Consider the following 23,642-nt stretch of genomic DNA (forward strand, 5'->3'; position numbering starts at 1 on the left):
CACGTGGTTGACTGTTGATATGCTGCTTCTCAGACTGTTGACCAGTGCAGGAGAGTGAAAGGAATAAACAGCGTTTTTAAATACTATGTATTATTTTCATTATCATTAAAATTATTTGTAAAGCCCTAGATTTAGACACTACATTCTTATCCTATTTAATTTTTATTTCTTCCCAGGCAAAAATATCAGCAGAAAAGCGACAGTGTCAATCTTGACCATTTTTAGATGGAAATTTTTGAAGGCTGAAATTTGGGTGTATCCCAAATGTATTAGTATTAGTGTACATTAGAGTTTTCTTCTCTTGTAAATTCACCCTTTGGGAGATAGAAGGTGACGTTCTGTCTATTATGGTTCCTTTGTTCTTTAGTTAAATATTTTACATTTCAGTGACTTTTGACTCGTTGACTCGTGGTAGTACAGTCATAGCTTTTTTGTGTCTGCTTTAGTGAGCTTCAGTGAGTTATGCGGTGATGAGAAAATTACGTAAGGAAGCAGGTGGCAATAGCATCTTTGATTTATGAATCAAATCACACAGATAAAACCTACCCCACCCACCCCTAAACCCACACCACCCACCCACAAACTCACACAAGGAACTACTCAGCACAAAATTAATTTCTTAAGAACATGTTCAGTCAGTTTGCCCAACAGCGAGTCTTGTTGCGTCAGGTCAACACATAAAACATGGACTATAATGGGTCTTTAAAAACCTCAGAGCCATGTCCCAGGCTCTCCTCCCAGGAAGCATTATGTAAGCACATTACTCCTCGTGCTGCGGCGCGGTGTGGCCGTCTGGCCTGTGACCTCAGCTCCTCACCTGAAGAACAGAAACTCTTTCATACACCATGGAGCTATTTTTCCTCATCTGGGGATCAGCCAGATGTTCTCTGATGTCTGCATAGCGTTCCTTTTGAAAGTTTAGCCTGTATTTCGTTTTTAGATGTTTACCATTCAATTTGATGTAGTGTGTAACGGTTATGCATTAATCAGTGTTGTGTCTCTGCTGTCAAACTGTTGTGGTTGCGGTATCTCTGCATGCAGCTGAGCATTTTGCAGCACGCTAATTTATTTATCATGGAGATTTTAAAATGATTTCTAATGTGTGTTTTGAACGCGACCCTGATGCCATACGATCCTTTTAAGCGTGTTCAATTGGATTTAGCCTCGCATCAGACTGCACAGATGGCAAAAATAGAATGGTTGCACATGAAGAGGACATGTAACAATCTGATTGAAGTCCAAGTTAAAATAATAATGTTAATGTATAGTGGCTGTTTTTAATATCCTGTTTTATATTAAAACAGACTTAATTAGAATTGATGCTTTTTTTATATATTCTTTATTAACAATTTAACAAACAAAGTTACACCAAAGAAAAGAACGACAGAAAATACAACAAACATATCTGTGTTGTCATATCAAAAATGTATGGCTCATTTTTTTAATCTATTTTCTATTATTTATACTATTTAAAAATACAAGCTGCCCCTTACATTATATGAACAAAGACGCATGAACCAATTAAAATGATCCAAGAAAGTTGGGACAGTATGTGAAAGACAGATAAAAACAGTAAGGAGTGATTTGTAAATTCCCTTTGACCTGTATTTGAACAAAAACAGTTCAAAGACAAGATATTTAACATCCTACCTTATCAGAGAGGGTCATCCTACCTACCCAGAGAGAGCGAGGCCAATTGTGCACTCTTGGACTCCTGGCCATGGACACTGTAGCATCACCAAAGGTTGAATTCACGGTCTCCTGATGATGGGGTCAACACTTAGATGGTTGTACCACACTTGAAGCACTATGCCAAAAAATGCACCAGCAAATAATCCAACAGTTTCAGAACAACATTCCTTAATGAACAACTGCAAGGATTTTCGCTCTCAAAACTGGATCTGTTGTTGTTTTCAGTTCCCAAACTATTATTAGGTATTGTTAAAAGGAAATGTGATGTAACACATTTCCAGTAAGCATACAGCATTTTTGAAAAACATTGCACAGCTTATAAATTTGTAAGATGCAACATGGTGTTGGTTTTACTGTAATACAGATCAAATAAATCACTGCTTTGAGTTTTTATTAGGTCTTCACATTCTGTCCCAACTTTTTTTGGAATTGACGTTTGTGGTTACCATTTCAGAAATACAATCATCACGGGTCACCACAGAATGAAATACTTGGGATGTTGTTGCAGCAGTAGTTTTCTGATACGTTAATCACAAAATTCTCTTTCCTTTAGCGTGAACAGCCACTGTTTGATGGGCAAAACATTATTGTGTTAACGAGAGTAATCTCTCTAATTCTTCAGTGAGGAGCTAAAGCTAGCAGCCAATCAGAAGTCACAGAGGCTGGCAGCACTCCAGGAGGAGAATGGGAAGTTGGCTCAGGAGCTGGACAGCAGCCGGCAGGTGGGCTCTAAGCAGCAGACGGTGTGTATTTACAACAGAGTTTATACATCCATCTCCACAGAGGATCTTATTAGCTTGTGTCAAATGATTAGTATCTATTCTGACATCCTGTGGGTCGGGCATGGAGATGTTGAACTGGATTTTGTTCTCATTTTCCAGCTTGACGGTGAACGCCTGACTCTCAACAGTGAGTTGGAGATTAATGAGAGGTAAGAGGTTATCACGTGTCTGCCTGACGTAACCTCATTCAACTCGGCAGTAATTACAGTGTCCTGGAATTACTGTTATTTCAAGAGACTATCGTCTTCAGCTTTCTGTGGAAGGCCAGAACCCAAGTATCACTTCTAGTGAGGTCCTTTAAACTGAGGTGGAAAAAATAAGATTTTCCTTGAGGCTTTTATGTCTTTTATCTCTAATCAAAATGTTAAGCCCAGTCTTATCTCAGTCTATCAGTAGCAGTTATAATGAGCAGAACAGGAACCGAGATATAAGAGAGATGGAGACTTTTTAAAGGTTTGAGGGCCTGTGAAAGGGAGGCTAAAAACACTCCACTGTATTCCTCTGAGACTGTCTAAAAATAAGCTTTATGCTGCATCAGGGTCCACACGGTATTCTGGAGACCAGGAGCTCCTCAGGACGTTTCTCTCTATATGGTCACTGTTTTGCTTGCAGAAAACATGCCCAATTAGGTTTACTAAAGCATTATTGTTTTGTCCTTATTACAGTTTATATTCTCACTCCCTCCAGCTCATATGTTCAGCATGTTTTCCTAAGCTTTTAATCTGATGGGCTCATGATGGGCTTGTTCCCACAGACTTATGTTGTTTTACTTTTAATCTACATACAGACTGCTGTCTCTGTTTTCTCACTGAATGCTAAAAGGCGTTGTGTTTTTGCAGGGTAAACTCCAATACAGTAATATGTGAGAAGGACAAAGAACTGGAGGCGTTAAGAAATGAGGTAAGGGCTTTGACTATTGACTGAGACAAGTTATGGCCCAGCAAAGCCTATAGAAGTAGTATAGTAGTAACATTTGGGCGCCCCTGGTTAAATGACATGTTTTGTTGATTTTCCAAGTTAAATTAACATGTCCTCTACAGAGAACACACTTCCACACATTTTAATGCACAATTATTGTTTATATTGGGGAAAAAACAGAATGTGGCTTGTGCAAAAGTGCACATTTTATATTTTATATATTATTATATACAGCTTATTATATATGCCTGTTTCCTATCACTACCACTATGAAGAAATCAGAGTAAGTAAGTTTCTCTACAATGAATCATTTCACCAACCACTCTGAATGGCTTTGTTTACATCTCGATCACTGAATTATTCATCCCCTTCAAGTTGGGTCAATGTAGAGAATGTGTTATTTTCACAAAACAAACAAAACATCTCATTTCACCAGGGATGTTCAAACATTTGCATACAAATGTATATCTGAATGTAATTGCATTTGCTTGTTTATTTTTATGGTCAGCGTTAGGGCTGCACAATTATTGGTATTGTTTTATGCATTATTTGTCATGATTATTCTCACTCCCAAAGCTGTATGATGAATGTGTGAAGCAGTGGCCCCTGTCACAACAAATATGCATCACAATTAGGAGCTTTTAAAGAATGAAATGTTTTTTATAGGGCTATATAAAAAATAAAACACATATTTTAGATTTTTATGGATCTCTATAGCGAAGGCGGTTCGGAGAATGCTGTTTTATAACTGCCTTATAGTGCAAAAATGTTCTTGCAATCATGATCTTAGTATATCATTACTTTTATTTTGCAGTTTGCACAATAGTGAACAGTGCTTTTGTAATAAGGAGAGGTTACCAAAAACAGTCTGTCAGAGACATTTTAATTTAATCGTAATTTGTTGCTTCTCATGTTAATAAAATAATTTCCACAGCTTTGTCCATATTGTGCAGCTGTAGTGAGTTTTGAGTTCTGTTTGCACTAAGAGAACATGATCCTTCCCAGATTGCAGTGCTGCGTGAAGAGAATGCCATGGCTAAAACGCTGCAGGCGGCGGTGGAGTCTCTGGAAAGGGACAAGGTGCAGCTACAGGGCAGAGTGCACAGCCTGCAGCTGAAGCTGGAGGGCAAGCCAGTTGAGAACCAAGAACAGGGTTCTACAGGTTTGTCCTACATTTTTGTTAATGATGCTCCATGATAACTGTTATTTTTGTGATTTCTACTGCAATGTATGTGTCTTCACAGGTGATGCAGTTATAAACCAGCTTAGAGAAGAGAAAGAGTTTGCCGAGGGACAGGTAAAAAAACTGTTTTTGTTTCAGCTTCTGCTTTAAAGTGCTTTGTCTCTTTGATGATTCACTGAATACACTGTTTCTCCTGCGTATCAGATCAACTTCCTCAACTCAGTCATCGTGGATCTACAGAGAAAGAATGAGGAGCTGAAGGTGAAGCTGAAGAAAATGGCCTTGGCTGAATTCAATGGGAATGAAGAGAATGAAGGGTGAGTTTATTACTAATTACTGTAAGTGGAAAAAATGCATTTAATCAATTACATTCAATTATTTGATTAAATTAATTTAATACATTCTAATATGCAGTGAATTCTGCATTCATTTATGGTCAGAAATTCTGTTTTCAGATGTAAAACATGGTTGGTTTATTGTTATTCTTGTATTATACACATTACACATCATGAGGTCAGAGTCCTGAGCATTAAAATGAGTGCACAAATTACAAGAGCAATAAAAGGTGACACTAGTGTTAGGTTATGTACTTTAGTGATCCTAAAAGAGAAATTTGTAATTTTGCTGCCTAACTGTGCCCGGTCTGGGAGCAGCACAGCATCAGCAGTGCCGGGGGCAGTGGGGTGTTAAATACCTTGCCCAAAGGCACAATCAGCAACACTCGGTCAGTCTGGGGATTTGAACTCGCAACCTTCTGGTTGCTGGCTCACCCTACTTCCAGGCCATAGGCCACCCTAGTGTTTACATTTTCACAACTTGACAGGCATTTACAACTTTGTCCCCCCATCAGGTGCAAATGGAAACTGTCCTAGATTTAAAGAATATGTATTTATACGTATTTAAAAAAAAACTAAGGTTTAGAATAATTTTATCCTGATATAATCCTTTATTAGTCCTGCACCGGGGAAATTGGAGTAGCAAGAAGTAACAAACAAGGTTAACAAACCTTATTAATTACTTTACAAGGTTACAGTTTGTTACTTATTACCATAAAGATAATATATATATCATACTAAAGATGAAAAATATACGTATTCACAAATATTCTCCACAAAATTAAGGATATAAACATTATAAATAAAAGAGCAAAAAATCTTTACACTATAAGGGTATTTTCACATGTATTGCACATGGGATATTGCGCACTGAATATTGCACATGAAGTATTGATTATATTGTACAGGGTTATGGTGATGAATTCCCAGTTTCCACTATACCAGTAATCTAACTACTCAACCAAGTTTGCTCTTCACAATTCAGGTTGTTATATCTAAAGTTGTAGTATATGAAACACTGGTTTAACCTACTTCTCACATCCCTTACACCTCTGTTTTTCTCCATCTCGTTTAGTTCTGGTGAGGTTAAAAAGAAGAAGAAACCCCCTCCTCGTGTTTTCTGTGATATCTGTGACTGTTTTGACCTACACGACACCGAAGACTGCCCCACCCAAATGCAGTCCCCCGACTCACCTCCTCACAGTACGTACCATGGCAGTCGGAGCAGCGAGCGGCCCTACTGCGACATCTGCGAGGCGTTCGGCCACTGGACGGACTCCTGCAACGATGACCAAACCTTCTAGACCCCTGTCCCATCCCTCTATCAGAAAACCAGGCAATGCACAAATACTTTCAACAATGTAAGCTCCTATTTTTATATGCTATATGTGTATGTTTAAGCATTCTTTACATTCCTCTCAACTGAAGGCAACGTTGATGCTGCTTTGTTGGAATTGTCCTGAAGGCGAGGAATGTTCTCTGTGTGGTGTTAATACTGTTTTGTACATAGCATAGCTCATGTTCTTGACAGTCCTACATGACTTCATCCTTTGATTGGATATGGGGTTGAGAGTTAGTAACTAATAATGTGGTGAGGGATCCAAATGGACCATTATCCAGCCACAGGGAAGCTTTCACTCCAGTGCAGGCACTCAAAAGAAGTCTAAGCTGACCAATAGTAACTTATTGCACTGCTCACTTTAAATGCATTTGTTGTTACATGTTCAGCACATATTTTTAACTGCCGTTCCTCTGACTTTGTCTAAGGTTATCAAAGGTATTCTTTTATAATAAATGTCAAAAAGAGGTAGTCATTATACTGTGTCCTATGAATGGCTTTTTAAGTGTTTTTATGTCTTGTTCACTAGATTTATTAAAGCACAAGTTTGGATCATATTGTATCTTCCTGTATAGCTGTAATATTTATATTAATGACAACGTTTACAAAGTAACCTGGTAAACTGCAAAAATGACCTTTGGTTTTTTGCAATGAAATTGTGCACATTATGCAAAGATACCTGTATACTGTTTGTGGGTATTTTAGCTTTGTTTAAACGAGATTTTCTCTATATGATCATACATTTTTGTTTGCATTGACAAGCATTTGTAATAACTGCAAAATATGGTCAAGTTCTATTCTGACATTGTGACAGTCTGTACTGTTCATGAAATGCATACACACTAACTATATAAATAATAATGAACATGTTTTGTGTTATTATCGTCTTACTTCATACCATTTATGTTTCACTTTACTGATACACTTTCAAGGTTGGTTGTTTTGCTGCCTAATTAAGCCCAGTCTGAAAACAGCACAGTGTCACTGAAAGAGCAGCACCACCTGGGGAAGTTGGGGATAGATGCCTTGCCCAAGGAACATCCAGTCAGTCCTGGGATTTGAAACCACAGCCTTCTAAGTGTGCTGGGCTCACCTCTCCTACCATTGGGCTACATTTTTAGTAATCATTTTTTAAAGCAGATGTGAAAATGAAATCGCAGCACATTTTCCTTCCATACCATCATGTAAATGCAGCAGAAACACTTCTGAACTGCATGTTTGACTACAACAGAGCAAAATTAGTTCTGTTTAATTGGAAATGTTGAATACTAATTATTGGATTCCTAGTTTTTGATAGTATTTTTTAAATGTGGCACTACTTTGCCTGTTCCAAATCATCGTATGTCAGAAAAAAAAATATATATATTGTGCTTCCTGAAAATTTCTTGAAGTATCGTGATATTATGACATCACTCACCTTTATCTTCAGGCCATTATAAAACTGTTTACCATACTGAAGTGTCCATTTAAAAGACCGTAGATTGAATTTGCTTAAAAAAAAACTAAAATGATGATACCTATATATATATATATATATATATATATATATATATATATATCTTAGCCTCTGGTCAAATGGTTATGTTAATATAATGTTAGAGTAGCCCCACTATATCAAGGCATTAGGTTTGTTTAAATTGCGTTAAATAGCAAGCATCCTCTTTGAATTATGATCAAACTTCTAATTCAAGCTTCACATCAGTTGACTTACACAGGCATGCAGAAGTTTGGGCACCCCTTAACAAAATTTCTGTTACTGTGTATAGTTAAGTGAGTAGAAGATGGAACTGATCTCCAAAAGGCATAAAATTAAAGAGGAAACATACTTTTAAATATTTTAAGCAAGATTAGTGTATTATTTTTGTTTTGTACATTTTTAGAGTGAAAAAGGAGCACCATGCAAAATTTTGGACACCCTAAAGAGATCTGAGCTCTCAGATCATTTTTTTATCAAGGTCTCAGACCTTAACGTACTTGTTAGGGCTACGGCTTGTTCATGTCATCCTTAGGAAAGGCCAGGTGGTGCATATTTCAAAGCTTTATAAAAACTGACTGTCCCAACATTCAGCAGCCATGGGCTCCTCTAAGCAGCTGCCTTAAATTAAAATAATTGATGCATATAAAGCAGAAGAAGGCTATAAGAAGATAGCAAAGCATTTTCAAGTAGCCGTTTCCTCAGGTCATAATGTAATTAAAAAATGGCAGTTAACAGGAACGATGGAGGATGGCTTCTACAACAGGATAATGATCCTAAACACACCTCAAAATCCACCATGGGCTACCTCAAGAGGCGCAAGCTGAAATCAATGGATAGACCTCAAAACAGCAGTGCATGCAAAATGGCCCAAGAATCTCAGAGAACTAGAAGCCTTTTGCAATAAAGAAAACGAAATGAAATTTTCTCAAACAAGAACTGAAAGACACTTTAACTGGATACAAAAAATCGTTTACAAGCTGTGACCCATGCCAAAGGTTGTGTTACTCACCATGCACAAACTTTTGCTTTGGGCCCTTTCCCTTTTTTTCTTCTTTGTTATTTTGAAACTGTACAAGATAGAAAAAAATTAATTTTGCTGAAATATTAAAGAAATGTGTCATCTTTATGCCTTTTGGGAATCAGATCATCTTATTTGCTTAGCAAATTTTGACCAGGGGTGCCCAAACGTCTGCATGCCACTGTGCATTATCCATCATGCCGCCAACACCAACCTTTTAGAGCCCCAAAACAAGTGCAGAAATAGCCTGCTCAGTTTTTTTTTATGAGACCTTTGCTGGTGCTGCCAAACGAAACAAGTGATGAATAAAACAATCCAGAGGAAATGAAAAATACATGTAAACGCTGATTAAAGACAATTACATTCAAATATTTCAGTGTCTAAACTTGACCTTTCGTTTCGGATTTGAGATCTGATCATGAACTGACTACACGTTTCTCTGAGCTAAAACTACATGGAAGCAGAAGCGATACGTAAAGTAAAACTCTGGGCAACATGCCAGCACAGAGATGTGAATGAGACAGTACAGTAACATCTTTAATTGAAACATTTGAGCATGATTTAAACAGCACTTATTGTGAAATAAATAAATGCAAGCCTATTATGTTCAAAATTCTGTTCAAAAAATGTTCCCAATTTTACCCAAAGGCCTTTTCTGAGGTTGTTTTGACAGCCATGACAGGCAAATATCAATGGATTCCAACTATGCTGGTTTACGGAATATAATGAATCTATTTTCCACAGGTGTTAGCAAAGTTCCAGCTTGGAAATGAGGTATATTTAGAGGTTTTTTTTTTTATCGTAACAGATGTTTTGCTAAAATCCCCTCTACAACTTTTTACAAGTAGTAATAATTCACATGCATTATAATATGAAACTTCATGTCAGTTTTCCACTCAGCTCCTCAGTAACTGTTGCTTCATTTGACACCTTGAAAAAGACAACAGTAACAGATCTGCTCTTAGATGGCAGGTGCAGCTGTGGTTACTAAGACCATAACTTAAATCTAGTGTCAGTGCACGACTGACAAGACACTTAAAACATACGTTTGTGAGAGGTAAAAATAATTTAAATTAAAAAAATAAAATCAAAACCAGGTTCATCAGAACACCATCCAGTAGGAATGTGCTAAACTTCTCCACTAGACACAAAATGTCTTCGTTAATCGTTTCAAAAAGCAGTCAAGCATTTAAATAAATCCAAAACCAAACCGAAAGGCTTCTTAAAACAACCACAACTACAGCAGCAAAACCGTATGACCAATCTAGGAAGTGCACCGATGCGTCTTATCAAACACAATGCTTCGTATGAGAGAGTGGGGGGGTAACTCGGGGTCGAGATCGCAGAGAACAGCGTCTTACAGGTGGAGGTCTGTGTTCATAGATCTTTCACAGGCACAGTGATGGCTGCAAAATCCTTTCCCGAATACTCGACTAGCAGGAGGATGGAGGAGAGGGTGAAAGAGCAAAGCTTTCCTTGGCAACACGGTGTCTGAACATTTTGATAAGAGGGCTGAAATGGGGGCACTACTTTTCACCCGGAAGGATGAGAGGACTTCAGCTCTCTCCACAGTCCTGAGAGGAAGACTCCTGTTTGCTTTTCTTACTTGGAGGTGCCTCCTCTTCCATTTCCTAACGAATTCACAAGAAGTGACATCGAAACACGATTCTGTGTTAAAACAACAGTTCGGCAAAAATGAGTTATGCACTGGAATTTACCTGAGTAACTTCAGAAGCTTCTGATGATGCCTCTTTCTCTGGGGCGGAGGTCTCTGAGGAGGTGGAGTTGCTCTTACCTGTAAGAAAGATAAAAATTATGAACTACAGATTTACTTACTTGTATTTCTTTCTCTGGGGTCTATTTTGACATTTGTGTCAAAAACAGTCATTTATGTACCAAAAACAGTCATTTTTTGATAATTCACTTTTTCCAACCTCTTTCCTATCAGTCAGGATTAAACACTTTTAAAAACTTTTGGGACTATGTTTTTAAGACTGATATATGTAAATAACGTGTTCTGACTGGCTTCCCTGCCTCATTCAAAAAGCAGCCCATGCTGAGACACTACTCAAACTGCTGTAAGTTCAATATGTGGATATAAGTAAAGTGGTTTTATGATATCACAGCAACAATGAGTTCAAAATGGGACTTTTTAAATACACCAGCAAATTTGTCATCAACACAAAACCCTATAAAACACTGTCATGGATTAAAACATCTACCACCCACAAACTGTCCTTTGCCAGGTTATACATTCTCAAGTTATACAAATCTGAAATAAGAAGCAAACAAAACTACAGATGGGAATGTTATGGGAATGTCATACAGTTACCGTGGTCAGGGGATGGTGTTTTATTTTCACTTCCATTGCTCTGAGATGCTGCAGTGGCCTCTGGTGCTGGACTTGTGCTACAGCTGTTTTCCGGCTTCACTGGAGAGGCGTCAGCAATGGAGCTTTGATTGCTGTTCTCATCTGTTATATTTGAGAAGAACACAGTGTCTGTGTGAAAAATCTAAAGCAGGGGTGTACGGCTCTGTTCCTGGAGGGCCGGTGTCCAGCATAGTTTGGTAATTTACCCACTCAAACACACCTGATTACGGGTTTAGTGGGCGGTTTGAGTAGGGAAACGTCCAAACTGTGCTGGAGTGGTGCACCCCTGGTCTAAAGGGTTCATGTTCTCTATTTTTCTAGTATTTTATTTATTATAGTCAAGTCAAATTTATTTGTATAGCGCTTTTTACAACTGATGTTGTCAAAAAGCAGCTTCACAGAAATCCATTAAGGACAAAGTTTTAACATGAAATGTAAATCCTCCAGTTGAGCAAGCCAGGGGAGACAGTGGCAAAAAAAAACTCCCTCAGAGCTGAGGAAGAAACCTTGGGAGGACCCATCCTCCTCTGGTCAAACTACCTACAAAATTATTATACTACTAATATTAATAGTAGTAGTAGTAATAGTTAGGAGTCCACTTCAGTGTAGAGTGGGCAGCTAGTCCAAGGCAGGTGGCGGTAGCTGGGCAAGTGGGCAAGTATAGTATTTTTATGTATTATAGTATTTTTATGTTTATATGTACCAAAACATTCATAATTCACTCTTAGCTTACTTTTTACAACCTTTTTATTCTTTAAAATGTTTTTCTTACTGTGCCTTTAATACTGATTTGCGCAAATCACCTGTGTTCTAATTGGTCAACTAGTCCAGGGCCAAATTCCTCAAAGCTTTCCTAAAACAAAAAACTTTTGAAGGATTTTAAGACATATTATCACAAACATTAAGAATGTTATTAAATGCAGTCCTCATAAACAAACTTAAGAAGATTTGATTTTTTTGATTTTTTGATATTCTGTTAAGAAGTCTTCATTTTATTATTTTATTTTATTTTACTAATTTTTATTCATTGTTTTCAAAAGTAGGATATGGATTATTTGTCATGTACACTATCAATATCATGTTACATTTTATAGATTACCAGAAACTAGGGGTGCGGGAAAAAATCGATTCTTAGATGCATCGCGATGTGGACGTGAACGATTCTGAATCGATTCACAAATGTCAAAAATCGATTTTCTAAATATTTAATTTATAACGTAATGTTGATGGAACGCAAAAGGCGGAACTGGAAGTGGGTAAATGCAGCGCCCGGACAGTCTGTGGCGGCACATAACAAAAACACAACGGGATGAGTGAGAAATCCGACCGGCTCCCTCTGCATTAAAAGACAGGTTAGATCAGGAGTCACAACACAAATGATAAGAAGAGCCATTTTGACCTTTCAACAAAAATCAAACCACCCTGGGAGCCACAACATTTAATGTCCAGTATGTCTCAGTATGTGTTAATGTCCTAGTATAGGCTAAACAATATAAACGAGAGCGCAGATTCACTTCGCTCTGCTTTAAGCTTCGCCTACAGCCGCTTTCCTCCCATCTCCGCCAGAAAACTTTTCCTCAGAAGTTGATCAGTTAAATGTCTCTCAGCGTTCGACTGTTTTACGAGGCTGAAGTTGCTTCTTATTCTCCAGCTTCTTGTTCGAATTTTCCCGTTCCACCTTAAGTTCTGACTGAGGTGCCGAAGGTAAATGCGGCACCATTTAAGATGGAACGGGAGAATTCGAAAGAGAAGCGAATTCATCTTCATAACTTTTTAGTGTGTGGCAGTCTCTCATTGCAGATTTAACGTATCAGGAAACCAACTGCGCTGCTTATAAATGCGAATAATGCATCGCTGCTATGTGACCTGCAGTTCTCAGTCGTTGTGAAACAGGGCTTTCACGCAATGTCTCAAAGATACTTTACTGACACAGTGACAACCCCCCACCCCTCCCTCTACAACGAGACCAAAACCGAAGTTATAAAATCACTAAAGATAACGGGTAGAATAGCTGTAACGTGCTGCATGGACATCCATCACCACTGGATCTTATTTCACCCTAACTGTGCATTTTATCGCTCCAAACAAGAGCACTGAATGAGAGTCTTCTAGTTCACTTGCCACATCACTTCCATTTGTTTTATTAAAAAAGATATTGGAAGTAAATTCATTATGGATCATTACAAATACTTTGCTTTAAAAGTACCAAGTCACTTAAAATAACAACACTGAGTCACTTAGTCACTTTAACATGTATATTGTCTCTATATTCTGTATATATTTTGTGTATATTTAATATATTTCAGTTGGTCTTTCTTATTTTTATTTTTACTTATTTACTTTCTGTAGAGTGACTATCTGAGCCTCACCACAAGCATTTCAATGCATAAATGTCCTGACATGTTGTATAAGTGACAAATAAACTTGAAACTTGAACTCGAAACTTGAGCAGTGAGAAAATATAAATGCTATATAGAAAAAAAAGATGCATCGATAATCATTTTATAATCGCATAGCAGCCCTCTGAATCGTAATCGAATCGAATCGTGAGGTGCCTAAAGATTCCCACCCCTACCAGAAACTATACTATATTTCTGTTAACCAGTTATTCAGTTTAATCACATCAGTGACCGAGGACAGCAAAATGAAGGCAAAACCCTGTTAAATCTTACAGTTTAAGACAAGTGTGTCACAATTTATATTGACTATATGTGTACAGGTTTCAGGAATAGCACTCGTTCCCAAGAGAGGAGTTATTTTTGAAGTACAGTAATTTATCTCATCTCTGTATGTAGTTAAGAAAAAAAGGCACATTTAAGAAGATATTCTTTCTTAAGACTTTTGTGAATCCAGCCCCTGGTCATTACTGACTCACCATTTATGTCAGTCATTCCAGGAGAGGAGCTGTTCTCTGGAGTGGTGACCTCTGAGCCATACTTCTCATCTCTGCCTTTCTTCTTTTTATTTTTCTGCAGGACAGATTATAGAATGTTAGTTTCCTACTGAGGTGAAAAACATCATATTATTTAACTAAAGTAACTAAAGGGGAATTTGTATTAAGTAGTTGAATATGGGACTCACATCATCTGCCCTCGGCTCTGTCACCGGTACCCACTTGAAAATACGCAGTGAAGAGTCTCCAACGGTCACCCATTTTTTCTCCCTGCCAAGCAGCATTCAACAACATGTAATAAAACACTAACAACAGGTTATAACTCTCATCTTACAAAGGCCATAAACACCATCCTGCCAGCTTTGTCGAAAACCATAAAGTTGGGCACATTTGCACTGACACTGCAAGATAACATGATAGTAACAGTAGATTCAGTGGCAGAATGACAGATTTTTATGAGTCTACTAAGCTACATGGTTTGTATTTGCCACCATGATTTAATTATATGATGTTTTTTTAACCCTTATGCTTTCTTTTATCATGCGATGTAGTGACCGCTGCACACCTCTCTTTCCTCAGAGACATTTAATGGTACAAAACGCTAACTTTTACTTTATTAAAACCCGTTGCGAACAGTATTTCTGTTCCCTAACCGGATATTTTGGCCATAATCTTGAAACATGGTGGTCAAATTAAAAATGAAGTGGATACAATAATAACTTATACAGTGTGGACTGAAATACCACAAACTATTCACCAAAACATACTTTTAGATGTTTTACTCAAAATTTAATCAACTCTGTGAGGTTTTTTTTTTTTTTACATAATTTGAAATTGTGGATTTTAAATTGGATTGTGTGTGAATTTCATGATGAATGGGCCAAAATGACTTGGAAAAAAGTCTGGTTCCATTGACTTACATTAATAGTAAAGTAGGTTTTTTCCTCCTTCTGTAAAGTCATTTTGGACATACAAGGTTTTGTTCTGACAGCAGCGAAAATAATAAAAAACACTGTAATTACCTACTTACATTATTTTTGTTGAGATATCTGCTTTGAGATTTGATCACTCATGAAATATGATAAATTCTGTATGTAAATTTTATTACTTAGCTTATTAACTTGCTATACAGCTTTCTCAGTCTTTTTACAATCTTCCACGGCTGTTCTTATCAATCTGGAAATATCTAAAGTTTCAATTTTTAATGAATTGCAGCTTCCTATTGACCTACGACTGATCTGAAACCTGTGAAAGTTGTACAGGACTAGTAGATATAAATCACTTTATATATTTATATGCAAAGCAATTTGTTTTACATCACTGAAAACACAGATTCTGAACTACTGAACAGTGATTCCAAACTTTTGAATGGAAACTTTTGAAAAAGAGTTCTTCACGGGTTCTTTAGAGAAAGGAATGGTTCTCTTTAGAGCCATGAGTTTCTGTATCGAGCCATTTTGTGCTCATATGTCTCTTTGCATGGTGAAACTGCTTTCTGAAAATGGTTCTATGTAGCACCAGAAAGGGTCCTCCTGTTGTTACAAACTTGATCTTGACAACAGAAGAACCCTTAGGTGCTATACTGAACTATTTTTCAAAAAGGTTCTATATAGAACCATATACAGCACATCCTCCATCAATGTGAAAAACCATTTTACAATGCAAAGAGCCATGAAATGGATCTATAAAGAACTCATAAACAAAACTATTGCCTTTACTAAAGAACCCCTTAAGAACCACCTTTTTAAAGAGTGTAGTGTAGATGAACAAAACAGCACGTGAAGCTCTGTTTGCCATGTTGTGATTGTGTAGTTAATAGATGTAAGTTAAGCAGTTGGTGGAGCAGCGCTAACAGAGCCGCACTGGCCCTCCTCCCCCTCCCCCACTCAGGCTGTCTGAGACAAGGCGAGCGGCTAAAGCGCTAAATTTAAACCTGCAGTCTGAGTAAAAGCAGTCAGTCAGTCACCGCGGAGCGCCGTGCTGCTCTTAAACTTGTGAGCTGAGGGAGTTTCTGTTCGTCTGAGTGCCGCCTGAGAGCCGCACAGCGCGCCAGACCGCACAGACAAACGGCTTCATGTGGCTTCAGCGAAATGGCTTCTGTGTTCAACCCGCACAGCCGTTAAACGAAAACGAAAATGTCCGAAACGGCCAGATGTTTCGGCTGTTCGCGGTACTGAGGAGCCTCGGGAGCTTCCAAACAGCTCATCGGTGTTCGGCTCACTGAGAAATTCGGTCTAAAACTGCTCTTTCTTTCTGTTTCTCTCCCTCCGCCCCCCACCTTGTAGTTCTCGTTTGTTCCATCTCTCCTCCCCCCACCATGAGCTCGTCCTCATACACGGACAAACCTATCCAACCGCCTCCTTACCATTTTCGTACTTTCTCAATGGCGGCCATGACCCGCTTGATATCATCTTTCGCTCTGCTTCGGGTCTCAGCGCGGACCGACCGGCCAGACATCGCTGCTACCGACACTGCTGCTACTGCTGATTAACGACGGCCAACAACAGCTTTCCTGAGTCGGCTCTTTTGAATCGGTTCTGCTGTACAGCGCTGCCTGACTAGCGAACGATTCACTTGGTTTGAATCGGTTGTTTTCAATAAACCGACCGAACCGATTCGCAAGTCCAAAGGAATCGATCTTTGTAACATCTGCGCAGTGTTTACGTTCGAGCTGAAGACTGATGACTTCTAATAAAACACGACAATTTCACAACTTAACTTTATGAAATTATGACGTGATAACGTATTAAAACAACTGCTATATTTTGGCCATAACTCTTAAAAATGAAACATGTTTGAACGTTTTTCGACATTAAATCTAAGGTAAACATGTATTTAAGTTACACTATTGCAAAAGTGTATTTATGGTGGTCTGGGCCTGGCAAAAATGCTGTTTTCTAATTGGTGTTTTATTTATCTGAAACATCCCATAGGAAATTCTGATATATGGGCATGTATTTTAAAGGGTCAGGCATATATTTATCAAAGAGTCAACTATTAGAAGTGAATATGTCTGTGGCTGTGGGGTTCAGAACTGGCCTCTATCTCTGCACATACTTTCACTCTTTGCACCTCAACCTGCATGTGTTTTAGTGTTGTGCCCCCAAAATGGCCTGCAGTGAGCGAGGGAAGTGATTCAGTTCACTTTAATGAAAATACACCATAACGTAAATACTGCAAAGCTACTGCAGATTTTGAAAATAATAAATAAAAATAGAAAAGTACAAACTCCACTTTGAAGCAAGCACACATAGCGCTACACTCAAATTATCCAAAAGTCAGACTAATGTATTATTATCATTCTTTTTAACAGCTGCAATGCTGAAATCTGGGGTGCTAGTGAAAACACTAGTTTTCACTAGTGTATAATCACCTGTAACTACGAATCATTGTGTTTTTATTAGCTTAGAATGAGCGCTTCATATCTACATATGAAGCAGGTCCTCTTCCAGCAGAGGCCGCTATGTTGTGCCGTCATGTCATTCAACAGTAGCCCAAAATGGACAAACCAAACACTGGCTCTAGAAAGTGCCTTTTGTGTTTTTACATTAAAGCGGCACCTTGAATTTATTGGTGCTATAGCACTGGTTGGAAAACATAGAAAGAAGAAGAATCAGTGTTTGCTGCCGGTGCTGGCTAACCATTTTCTGTTGTGATAAGTTTGAGAACACAAAATTTGACAAATGGAGGATCATACTTATTATTTAGCACAAGAAAAAGCAAGGGAGGGCGAATCCTCATCATCAAAGTAGTGAAAACATGAAGAAGCAAAATCAAATTGGGACAGGTGATGGCAGAAAACCTGACAGCCGCCATAGGTTCTACTACACACTTGGAAAGGGAGGGTGAGGGAGGGGCATTCAGTTGGTTGCAGAGAGCATGTTCACGCTGGTCAGTGTGAAACGTATCAGCGCGTACCAGGTTTCATATCACTGTATAAAAGTTGCACGTTTCTTTATTGTTGGATTGCTCATTCAGAGCAATTTGGATCGGTAAGAGCTTAAAACAAATAACTTGCTTAATCAGAGTCATAACAAAACGTGACTAATGTATTAAGTATTCTTATTTAAGTGTTTACTTGTTCAGAATTTGTGAGACTAAATAATCAATAAACTGTAATATTTACTGAACTTCAGAATTTGCTCTGATAAGAAGCTGGTGCTGTGAGACGTGGGTAGCTGCAGTTGCTTTACTTTCTCTGTCCTCCTCTAAAGATTTATTGTCATGTCCATGCTTTGTTCAAATTTACATCTTTCCAAAATCGTCAGTTTATGCTTAAAGGCTGTAGCCGTGACTAAAGCTATGTTCACACAGCAGGTTAAAGTGGCCCACATTTTCTCACCAAATCCGATTTTTTGTTTGGCTGTTCACATTATCTTTTAAATGTGATCTGTATGCGACATCAGTCTGAACAGATCACGCTCCCAAACCGACCCACATTCTCATTTTTCTACAGAAATATCACCCCAAATGTTTATGAGGTCTCAATTATGACGAATGTCAAGTTGGATTGACGTACAAAATGCATGAATTCCGATCTGGCTGTTCGCATTGCCGCAGATTGGATACGTATCGGATTTCAGTACCACATATGAAAGCGTCTCAAATCAGAACTGAAATTGTCAGATTCAGTGCGTTTTTTGTTGTTCACACTGACACACAGATGACACATCTGTGTCACATATGAAGAAAAACACACCTAGTTATGCAGGGAACGAACAAAAGAAGAAGCAAACAGCTGAAAATAAAAGAAAGCTGCATTTAAAGTCAACGTGAAACGGAAATCAGAATGCATTTTTTTATGCCTAAATGTGACGTATTTCTGTGTGAATCAGGATACGCTGGGAAATCAGTGTGGGCGGAGCATTATTTTGTTCTTCAGGATTTGATTGGATGGTGAAAAAAACGGCGCTCCGAAGCAAACATGGAGTCAAACCAGAGCCGATTTATGAGCAGTCTGGCCACTTCCTTTTTCCCCCCGTTATATCAAAAACAGGACTGTTAAACAGCAGAGGGCGCCCGCGAGTGAGTCCTCAATGAATGGGAGGAAATGGTGCTCAACGGCTAAAAACGAAAAGTTAAAATAGTTTCTAATCACTCGCCCAGAATGTTTCTTTAATTTTAAGAAAGTAGAAGGATGTATTTCACTAAAAAAAAAAAGAAATCTTACCTATACAGTTCCTTTTTTCTACAGTAAATGGGTTTTGGGCAGCAGAAGGCGGGCTTTACTGCTAGAGAGTGATGATTGATTGGCGAGCGGAGCAGCTCATTGGCTGTTCACGCTCACAGACGTCATGAACATACATGAGTTGCCGTTTTAAACTCCTATAACTCGAGTTTAAAAGCTCTTAAAAATATCACAGCGGTGTTAAAATGTTTTATGCTGTTCAATGTTCAGGAAGTGATTGATCCATATCAAACGATTCATTTTGGACTCGCTCTGGAGCGCCCTCTAGCGTTTGAGAAAACCGGAAGAACTTGCAGAGAGAATTCTCCTCTCTACAAGTTCTCTGGTCAAACTCTAACGGTCCGCAGTCTGTTTTACAGGAAAGACAAAGGAAAAAATAGATAAAAAAGACATTACAGTATTGTGACGTGTAGTTTCTGAAACATGATTCATTACCTGACTGTTGAAAACTTTACTTCAATGTGTTTTTTTTTACTTTTAAGACGTAGACAAGGCAAAACGGTTAGCAGGCTAGCCTGTTAGCATCCGCACTGCTATCGCTTTTCTTACACTTTCACTGCAAAAGCACTTCAGGAAAAATAAGTGAGGTTACATAAATTTGTGTACGAGTATAGCTAATTACCTGACGTTTGAGCATGAAATGGACTGTGTGTGTTTGTGTGTGTGTGCAGGTCGCTCCTTCATCAACCTCCCCCCCCCACACCCCATCAGCCTCTCAGCACCACAGAAAACCTCAGAAACCTGCACCAACCAACACTCCAGATATCCGAGCTGCCTCACTCCTGTTAACACGAGGATGACGTTTTCAGTATAAACTGAAAGCTGAATTAACCATAAATTCTGATCTAAAAACGGAAGGTGAGAAGAATAAAGGAGGTTGTCTGCCGACAGACCTGTACGGTGCAAACGTCAGACGGCGTTTAGAGGCAGCCAGAAATCACCACACTTCAATCACAGGAGAAAGAGGAATTTTGTCTTTTGAATGATAGAATTCAATGGATTGTGCTAAATGTGACCAAGGACATTAACTAAGAAGGTAAATAAATAAGTCCATTTTAATTTCAGGTTGACTTTAATATATTACCATAAATTATTTACATTTGTGTAAGTATGGAAATCTTGGGAAAATATTCAGTGTTCATTTAACTATACAGACAGAGTAACGTTTAACTACTTTAGAGGTATAACTAATATAGCTTCAGTAAACTCCCCAGTACTGTATTGCATAATGAGGGCATAATGATATATCAAAAATGATGCAGTTGTACAGTAAATCTACAGAGATTGCTCTATACTACTATATAACTAAACATTACTGGAACTGCAAAGGAAAATGCTAAAACACTATAATGTAACAGTTTTGGTATCACTTGTCATATTAACAATTTCTGTCATTTTAGATATGATAACATCCACCGAAGGGCTGGGCTCTTCACAGGTTCTTTAGTAAAAAAAAATAAAAATAAGTTTTATATAGAGTTGTATGCAAAAGTTTAAACACCCCTGGTCAAATTACATTCTTCGTTGATTTTCTAAGCGAAAATAAGTTAACACATGTTTAAATGAACATGCTTAAAATGACATTACTTTAGTGCACAGTTTTGTTTATTTACTGAGCTTAACATGTTGGAAAAAAATAAAACATATAATCTAAAATGTGCCATACCTTTTTCACATCTTCCACATAAGTTAAAGTCAATAAACAGTAATTGGGAGAGTAATTGTTCTCTATAGAGCATGTGTACTTACATGTTGTTTGACCAGGGGCACCCAAACTTTTGCATACAGTTGTAGCACTAAAAAATTGTTCTGCTACTGTTAGAATTCATAGACCTTAATTTGGTGCTGGAGTTTTATTTGATATTTCAGAATTTTTTTTTATTAAGTTATCTGCTTTGAAATTTGATCTCCACAAATTTGATCACCTAAATTCTGGATGTTATTTTTATTAATTAATTTTAACTTGATGCTCTCCAGATTTCTCAGTCATTTATCATACTGGACACATCTAAAATTTCTTATTTTTTATTTACAGTTTCCTAATATCCTACTAATTATTTGAAACCTGTGAGGTTGCCCAGGACTAATAGCCTATATTAGAGTCAGTTTATACATTTATACACAACAATTGAAAACATACAAACATTTAAACAAGTTTGGGACAGTAATGTACAGTAATTGTCCTGTCATGCAATATACATTTCTCTGTGTAACTTTAGCTGAGATTGCGTGTTACCGTAACCGGACTGTCAGGGTTGTTTCCTGGGTTTTGCTCCCCCGTTTTTTTCCCTCTGATCTTTTGAATGAGTTTGTTTAAAGTTCCGCTGAATGCAGGACTGGAGAAGTAGTAAACCAGAGGGTTGAGGACACTATTGAAGTAGGTGAAGCAGACCGAAGTGTAGAAGGCTAGATTTGCTTCACGGAAGAATAGACACTCAGTGTACCATGATTTCAGGATCCAAACCGCAATCCGAGAGATAGTGCTGGGAAAAAAGCAGAAAATGAAGACCATTGCGACGATGAAAATAAACTGAACGGCCCTCTTGATCTTGCCCTGGCTGTCTACCGTCTTGTTCTTCAACTGCCACGTGATACGGGCTGTACAGAAAACTACAATGGTCGCGGGCACGAAGAACTGGATAACGTAGAAGGAGTTGTGCCAGTTGGAGAGTGGATTGTCCCCCAAGCATATGTTGAAGCTCTCGCACTGGGTGTGATTATTATAGTGGTAAAAGTGCTCAGTAGTCAGCAGGTAGACCGTCATTGCTATGATAACGACCCACAAGCCGCAGCAGACCCACAAAGCGTAGGTCAAGTTCATCCGATTGATACGGTGGAGTGGATGCACAATCTTCAGGTAGCGATCCACAGCCACTGCTGTGAGGAAGAAGATGCCGGCAGCCCTGTTGGATGCAAGAAGGAAAAGCAGGATTCGGCAAAAGGCATCTCCGTAGATCCAGTTCTTGCTCCTGCGGTAGTAGTCTGCCCTGAAGGGCAGACAGAAGAGGACCACAGAGTCGGCTACAGCCAGGTGAGCCAGATAGATGGAGTTGGGCTTCCAGCTGTCCATGTGGAAGGCAAACATCCAGAGGGCAAGAATGTTTCCAGAGAGGCCAAAAATGAACTCTAGGAAAAGAACAGGGGGCAGAAACTGGTCCAAGACAGGCTCATCAAAAATACAACACACTGAAGTGTTTGCCATTCTGGGCAGCTATGAAGCAAGCAGGCTTTGGAACTTTGGTCAGAGAACTTTACTTCCCAGCAGTTATGTTCTGTGCCCTGTGAGCCAGTGAATCTTCAGGGACTTGTTCTTGTGTTTGCTCTCATGCAAATGATATCGCTGTAAGCATGTTCACTGATAACAAAACCCAGGTGCTGTGTGGAAATGATCTCAAGAGGGAGTACAACAACAGGGAATATAGTGTCCTACCTTGTGCCAACTGGTGCCCACGTTATTAAAAAATGATTAAGACTGTGATACAGTACACTGGGGCACACAACACTCGTCCTTTGAGGAAAGTCCTACCAGTAAAACACAGAGCAAACAGAAACAAGAGCTTTCCCTGAATATGGTTTTGCATTGGTCTGCTAAAGTTTCCACTTGTGATCCCATAACCTTTGCATAAATGTGGTTCATAATAAAGAATATATACTCAGATGTACACTCACCAGCCACTTTATTAGGAACACAATGGTAACACTGGGTAGGTCCCCACTTTGCTCTAAGAACAATCTGAATTCTTTGTGGCAGGGATCAGCAAGGTACTGGAAACATTCCTTTGTTATTCTGGGCCTTGATTCCATCACATAATTGCTGCAGATTTATCAGCTGCACATTCATGCAGTGAATCTCCCATTCTACCACATCCTGAAGGTGCTCTACTGTGGTTATTCAGATCTAGTGACTGGGGAGTCCATTAGTTCACTGAACTCATGTTCGTGTTGCTACTCACATTAGTGTAGCTACTCTGAGATTTTCCTTTGTGATAAGGTGCATTATAATGCTGGTAGTTATTAGAATATGGTAAATTGTGGCCAGAGGACACACATGATCAGCAACAATACTCAAATAAGCTGTGTTTTTCAGACAATGGGGGCCCAATGTATGCCAAGAAAACATTCCCCACACCCAGGAGTCGGCAACCCAAATATTAAGAACAGCCATTTTGTCTTTTTAGCAAAAATCAAACCACCTTGGGAGCCACAACATTTTATGTCCATTTTATTGCAGGACCGTTTTACTATCATAGCTGAAAATATGTGCTAACTAATGTCCTAGTACAGACTAAAAAATCTAAGTGAAAAAGTGGACTTACTTTGCTCTGCTTTAAGCTTTAGCTCAGCTATAGCCCCTTTTCTTGCATCTCCGGCAGGAAAACTTTCTTCAAAAGTAGAACAGTTTCTTGTAAAATGTCTTTCAATGTTTGATTTTTTACGAGGCTGAAG

At 38.5% G+C, this 23,642-nt stretch overlaps 3 protein-coding genes across 5 annotated transcripts in view; 1 reads left to right on the forward strand and 2 right to left on the reverse strand.

The window, feature by feature from the left end:
• clip1b (CAP-GLY domain containing linker protein 1b) overlaps window positions 1-7,118 on the forward strand; it is a 29,880-nt gene extending 22,762 nt beyond the window's left edge. For all 3 annotated transcript variants that reach the window (XM_036595273.1, XM_036595272.1, XM_036595274.1), the window contains 7 exons: window positions 2,315-2,435; window positions 2,574-2,623; window positions 3,314-3,374; window positions 4,398-4,554; window positions 4,637-4,689; window positions 4,780-4,892; window positions 5,986-7,118. In XM_036595273.1, the coding sequence (XP_036451166.1) occupies window positions 2,315-2,435; window positions 2,574-2,623; window positions 3,314-3,374; window positions 4,398-4,554; window positions 4,637-4,689; window positions 4,780-4,892; window positions 5,986-6,214 (784 nt within the window). In that variant the 3' untranslated portion in view covers window positions 6,215-7,118. The remainder of the gene's footprint in view (window positions 1-2,314; window positions 2,436-2,573; window positions 2,624-3,313; window positions 3,375-4,397; window positions 4,555-4,636; window positions 4,690-4,779; window positions 4,893-5,985) is intronic.
• A 2,138-nt stretch (window positions 7,119-9,256) lies between these two features.
• LOC118824700 (B-cell CLL/lymphoma 7 protein family member A-like) lies at window positions 9,257-16,524 on the reverse strand. The gene is made up of 6 exons (XM_036595056.1): window positions 16,374-16,524; window positions 14,197-14,278; window positions 13,991-14,084; window positions 11,077-11,217; window positions 10,463-10,539; window positions 9,257-10,375 (listed from the first exon to the last, which is right to left on the reverse strand). The coding sequence occupies exons 1-6, from the start codon at window positions 16,463-16,465 to the stop codon at window positions 10,301-10,303; spliced, it is 561 nt and encodes a 186-aa protein (XP_036450949.1). The 5' UTR covers window positions 16,466-16,524; the 3' UTR covers window positions 9,257-10,300.
• Window positions 16,525-21,092: 4,568 nt separating this feature from the next.
• On the reverse strand, window positions 21,093-22,563 carry LOC118824966 (hydroxycarboxylic acid receptor 2-like). Its single transcript, XM_036595460.1, has one exon. The coding sequence runs from the start codon at window positions 22,396-22,398 to the stop codon at window positions 21,412-21,414; it is 987 nt and encodes a 328-aa protein (XP_036451353.1). The 5' UTR covers window positions 22,399-22,563; the 3' UTR covers window positions 21,093-21,411.
• Window positions 22,564-23,642: the final 1,079 nt, after the last annotated feature.

The sequence above is a fragment of the Colossoma macropomum genome, unplaced genomic scaffold (assembly GCF_904425465.1).
Source record: "Colossoma macropomum unplaced genomic scaffold, Colossoma_macropomum, whole genome shotgun sequence".
NCBI classification, from domain to species: domain Eukaryota; kingdom Metazoa; phylum Chordata; class Actinopteri; order Characiformes; family Serrasalmidae; genus Colossoma; species Colossoma macropomum.

What these genes read in the sequence shown, in the direction of transcription:
- LOC118824700 (XM_036595056.1), bottom strand. Translation starts at nt 16,465, where the DNA reads ATGTCTGGCCGGTCGGTCCGCGCTGAGACCCGAAGCAGAGCGAAAGAT. An exon ending in AACACCATCCCCTGACCACG is followed by an intron (nt 10,540 to 11,076) that starts GTAACTGTATGA and finishes TCTTTCTTACAG; the next exon opens with GTAAGAGCAACTCCACCTCC. An exon ending in AAGCTTCTGAAGTTACTCAG is followed by an intron (nt 10,376 to 10,462) that starts GTAAATTCCAGT and finishes TGAATTCGTTAG; the next exon opens with GAAATGGAAGAGGAGGCACC.
- LOC118824966 (XM_036595460.1), bottom strand. Translation starts at nt 22,398, where the DNA reads ATGGCAAACACTTCAGTGTGTTGTATTTTTGATGAGCCTGTCTTGGAC.